Source organism: Nicotiana tabacum, chromosome 22 (genome assembly GCF_000715075.1).
Source record: "Nicotiana tabacum cultivar K326 chromosome 22, ASM71507v2, whole genome shotgun sequence".
Lineage (NCBI taxonomy): Eukaryota > Viridiplantae > Streptophyta > Magnoliopsida > Solanales > Solanaceae > Nicotiana > Nicotiana tabacum.
Window position 1 is genome coordinate 30,781,923 of NC_134101.1, and position 4,484 is coordinate 30,786,406.

Genomic DNA, 4,484 nt, shown 5'->3' on the forward strand with positions numbered 1-4,484 from the left:
AAAACAGAATTAGTTGGACCCAAATTTTGCAATTATATAAATTTACATAAAGATCAAAGTTTTAAGAAAATAACTCTTTAAAATACTTCCAAGTTGGGGCTATACTTTCTCCTCATTCTTTTGCTTGCTTCTGATTAGCTAGCTGATGAGGTAAAGCTTATCAAAAAGATAATAAGTAGTTGATCAAAGAGTATGATCGTTCACACTGAAATTGAGATACGACATAGACTCCTATAGAAGGCAATAGTGGGAAATTTTTCGCCATGGACGAAAGTTTAATAGAGCAAGGTCGCGTGGAGGCAGAAGACCTACAGATCGTGAACTTCTTTTTCCGGAGAAGAATCAATAACTATATATGATGAATAAGCCTCGGCTAACTTTGTGCCATCAGCCACGATTATACAGAGCACGTAATCGTTACTCGAATAATTTGGCGCAAAGAAATCTATGAAAGTAAAACAACTTAACGACAAATGAATATGATTAATTGATAATCAGTATACATACTCCTATATTTTTTGTAACTATGAAAGAAAAATTTAATAAAACTCTATAAATACATACTGATGCCAACTAGGATAATACAAAGAAGATTCAGTGGCACAATGATTACAATTTCAAACAATCTCTCTGAAAAAATAAAGTTAGAATTATAGGCTGAATTAGCGGTGTTCGAGGTTGTCGTGGACCCCATTTTTACTGTGGGTAACGAGCTGTCAACTCATACTTTGAAACTCCTCGACAGACTGTTCCCTTTTAACACCCCCCACCCCCAAATTCAGTTCTATACGTACATATATACCCTTACCCATTACCACCATTTTCACCATTACCAAGCATTTCTTCCTCCACGATTTCAACCCCACTTCTCAAAATCCAATCTTTAAGCCCTTTTCATTTCTGGGTATCTGAAATTTAATCAAATGGCTGAAGAAACCAAGAAAATGGCCGAAGAGACGACGCCAGAAGTAGTGGTTTCTGATGTTACAGTGATGGAAACACCTCAACCTGAACCGGAAAAATTGCGGGAGTCACCGGAGAAACCTGCTGCTCCGGTCACCGGAGAATCCAAGGTTGAGGGTGATAAGGATGAGAAGGACCTTGTCGCTGAATCCACTTCCTTTAAGGAAGAAAGTAACAAGGTTGAAGAACTCCCTAATCCTGAACAAAAAGCACTGGCTGAATTCAAACAGTTGATTCAAGAAGCCCTTAACACACACGAATTCACTTCCCCTCCGCCTCCGCCGTCACCTCTGGCAGCCAAGGAGAAGGAGGAGGAGAAGAACGCAGCCCCTGCTGAGGCACCGGAGGCAGAGCCGTTTACAGAGGTAACCTCTGAGCCGGTGGCAGAGGCAGCACCGAAGACGGTGGAAGTTGAATTGGTGAAAAAGGAGGAGAAAGTGACTCCACCGGAAACGAAAGTAACTCCTGTAACGGCGCCGGAGACACCATCGGAGCCGGAGAAGGTGGAGGCAGCTGAAGAAATCAAGGAAACAATTGTCGAAGTACCCGCGGCTGTTGCTGTGGCGGCGGCCGAGGAAGAGCCACCAGCAACGGACGAAGCAGAGGAGCCAAAAACAGAGTGTACACCACCACCACCAGAAGAAGTATCCATATGGGGAATATCCCTTTTAGCTGACGAGAGAAGTGACGTCATCCTTCTCAAATTTCTAAGAGCAAGAGATTTCAAGGTGAAAGAAGCTTTTACCATGCTGAAAAGTGTTGTTACATGGAGAAAAGAATTCAAAATTGATGAACTCTTGGATGAGAAAGAATTAGGTCAAGGACTTGAGAAAGTTGTGTACAATCATGGTTTGGACAAAGAAGGTCACCCTGTTTGTTACAATGCATTTGGTGAGTTCCAAAACAAGGAATTGTATCAAAACACTTTTGCTGATAAGGAGAAGTTAACCAAATTCCTCAGATGGAGAATTCAGTTCATGGAAAAGTCAATCAGGAATCTTGATTTTAGCCCTGATGGTATCTGCACTTTTGTTCAAGTCATTGATCTTAAGAATTCTCCTGGTCTCTTCTTTTTCAAGAAAGAGCTTCGCCAGGCTACCAATCGTGCCCTTCAATTGCTTCAGGATAATTACCCTGAATTTGTTGCCAAGCAGGTATTTTTCTGTCCTTCAAAGTTCATTTTGTGTCTGTGCATTTCTTGTTTGTTGAAGTACTGTAGTTATCCTGTCAAAGTTAGTACTTTGAGTTACTATTAATGATCCTTTCCCTTTCAATTTCTTTGATTTTTGGCTGGAGCATCAACCCTTTAAAATGAAAAGAAAGACACCCATTCGTCCATGTGATACCATTTGACTAGGCATCGAATTTAACCAAGAAAAATTTTTGAAACTTTTGAAGTTTTAGATATTTGTGTAGCTATAAATCCATCTCATTATGGATTCTTTTAAGGATAAAAGAGAAATGTTCAAGTTAAATTGTTTCTAAATATATAAAGGTAACATTTTTTTAGATAGATTAAAAAGGTAAAAGATAAAAACTTTTGTGTTTGATATTTTTATATTGTTATATGATGTTGGTATATGGACATTAAATTGATTTGGGTGTTATAATGTGAAGGTGTTCATCAATGTTCCATGGTGGTACCCAGCTTACTACAGGATGATAAATGCAATTTTCACTACAAGGACAAAGAGCAAGTTTGTATTTGCTGGTCCTTCAAGATCTGCTGAGACTCTTTTCAAGTCAGTACTCTAATTTTGCCCCTTTTTTCCCCTTATTCTGATGACTTTCAAACTTATATTGTTTGCATTGAGCAAATTCTGATTTGTAATAAATGTGATGAAAATTCAGATACATAACCCCTGAGCAAGTACCAGTACAATATGGTGGACTTAGCAAGGAAGGTGAACAGGAATTCACTATTGCTGAACCTGCCACAGAGGACATCATTAAGCCAGCTTCTAAACACACCATTGAATTCCCAGTTACTGAGGTATGTTCAGTATTTCTTGAAGGATTTAACTTATATACACTGATAATGTAATATTGATAATTAGGCTTATTATAGAGAGTTAGTTATTGTTGTTGAATATTGTTAGTGCATAGAAGTTAAACGCTTGACTCCTAGTTATAGAATTGTACTATAGCCAGATTTGCATTTCATTTGTTGGATTTCTCAACTTTATTGTGTTGAATGTGGGAAAATGTTGGATCTTGCAGAAGTGCACTTTGGTTTGGGAAGCAAGAGTGACAGGGTGGGATGTATCTTATGGAGCTGAATTTGTACCAACTGCTGAAGGTGGATACACAATCATTATAGAGAAATCAAGAAAAGTTGGGGCAAATGAAAAAGTGATAAGCAACACCTACAAGGCAGGAGAACCAGGAAAAGTGGTGATCACATTTGACAACCAAAGCTCTAAAAAGAAGAAGCTTGTTTACAGGTCCAAGAACAAGCCCTCAGATTGAGAACTACATGTTATCTTTTTGGTTCTGTGGTTGATATTGAATTTAATTTTTGAGTTTTGGGATATTTATTAAATATTTTGTTGGGGTTTCTTGAAAATTATGTTAGTGTTGGATTGATTGGATTTTTATTTTATGGGAAATATTTCATGGGAATGGAAAAGGATGGAGAGAACATATGTGTAATGTATTTGGAATGTGGGACAGAACCTTTTTACTGATTTATTGATACGTTTTCTTCTGAAATATTCTTGTAAATCTATTGCTGATGTCCTTTTCCTTTCCTTTTTTGTGATGTGAAGCTTAAAGTTAACGAATTCTTTGTCGAGAGATTGTTGTCCTTTTGTTTCTTATATTTTGGTTCGTTCTGATAGTTGTCCTTTTTCTTAGTCTTTATGTGGAGATGATCCCAAATTATTATATTTTATAAAGCATTTCATTTGAAAAATAAAGCCACTACAAAATTCAGAAAAAAGGTTCACCTTTGTCTCTTAAGTCTTAACTTAGGACATAGATTCAAAATAGTCCTTTTATGTGTAATTCAAGATAGTCCTCATAGTTTTCCAAACTTGTGTATTTATATCCTCAGAAAATGTGATGTTTCAACTTAGAACCATAAGACAGAGACTCAAATTTAAGGTAATGCTGCATTGAGAACAGCTTACCGTAAATGTCACGAGTTCGATTTTCAATGAGTTCAACTACTGCTGATTAGTTAAACATTTCCACTATCTAAATTAACTATGTGAAAAAGAAAAAAACTAGACCAGTGATTTAATGGGGATATATATCTCGGTGATCTTCCATTCTTGAATTTAGAAGTTGACTTGGGCATGTGTTGAATTGAAATTATATTCGTAGCCGAAGTGACGTAAGACAAAGAACAGACATATATTTTGATCTTAAAAGCAGTTTTCTTTTCAAAAAGAGGAAAAGATTACACAAAAAAAGCTGGTAAAAAAATACTGTTAGAGCACGTAAAGCAGGTATTTGTATGAAGTTGTTTCTCTTTTTCAACAAAGTAGTTATCTATATGTTTTATTTTATTATTCAAC

At 36.7% G+C, this 4,484-nt stretch overlaps 1 protein-coding gene across 1 annotated transcript; it reads left to right on the forward strand.

The window, feature by feature from the left end:
* Positions 1-667: 667 nt before the first annotated feature.
* Positions 668-3,675, forward strand: LOC107802001 (patellin-3-like). The gene is made up of 4 exons (XM_016625436.2): positions 668-2,117; positions 2,581-2,705; positions 2,815-2,956; positions 3,184-3,675. Exons 1-4 carry the CDS (start codon positions 924-926, stop codon positions 3,430-3,432), a joined length of 1,710 nt encoding a protein of 569 aa, XP_016480922.1. The 5' UTR covers positions 668-923; the 3' UTR covers positions 3,433-3,675.
* Positions 3,676-4,484: the final 809 nt, after the last annotated feature.

Coding starts and splice junctions, on each gene's coding strand:
- LOC107802001 (XM_016625436.2), top strand. CDS start 924: ATGGCTGAAGAAACCAAGAAAATGGCCGAAGAGACGACGCCAGAAGTA. Junction 2,118..2,580: donor CTGAATTTGTTGCCAAGCAG/GTATTTTTCTGT, acceptor TATAATGTGAAG/GTGTTCATCAATGTTCCATG. Junction 2,957..3,183: donor TTGAATTCCCAGTTACTGAG/GTATGTTCAGTA, acceptor TGGATCTTGCAG/AAGTGCACTTTGGTTTGGGA.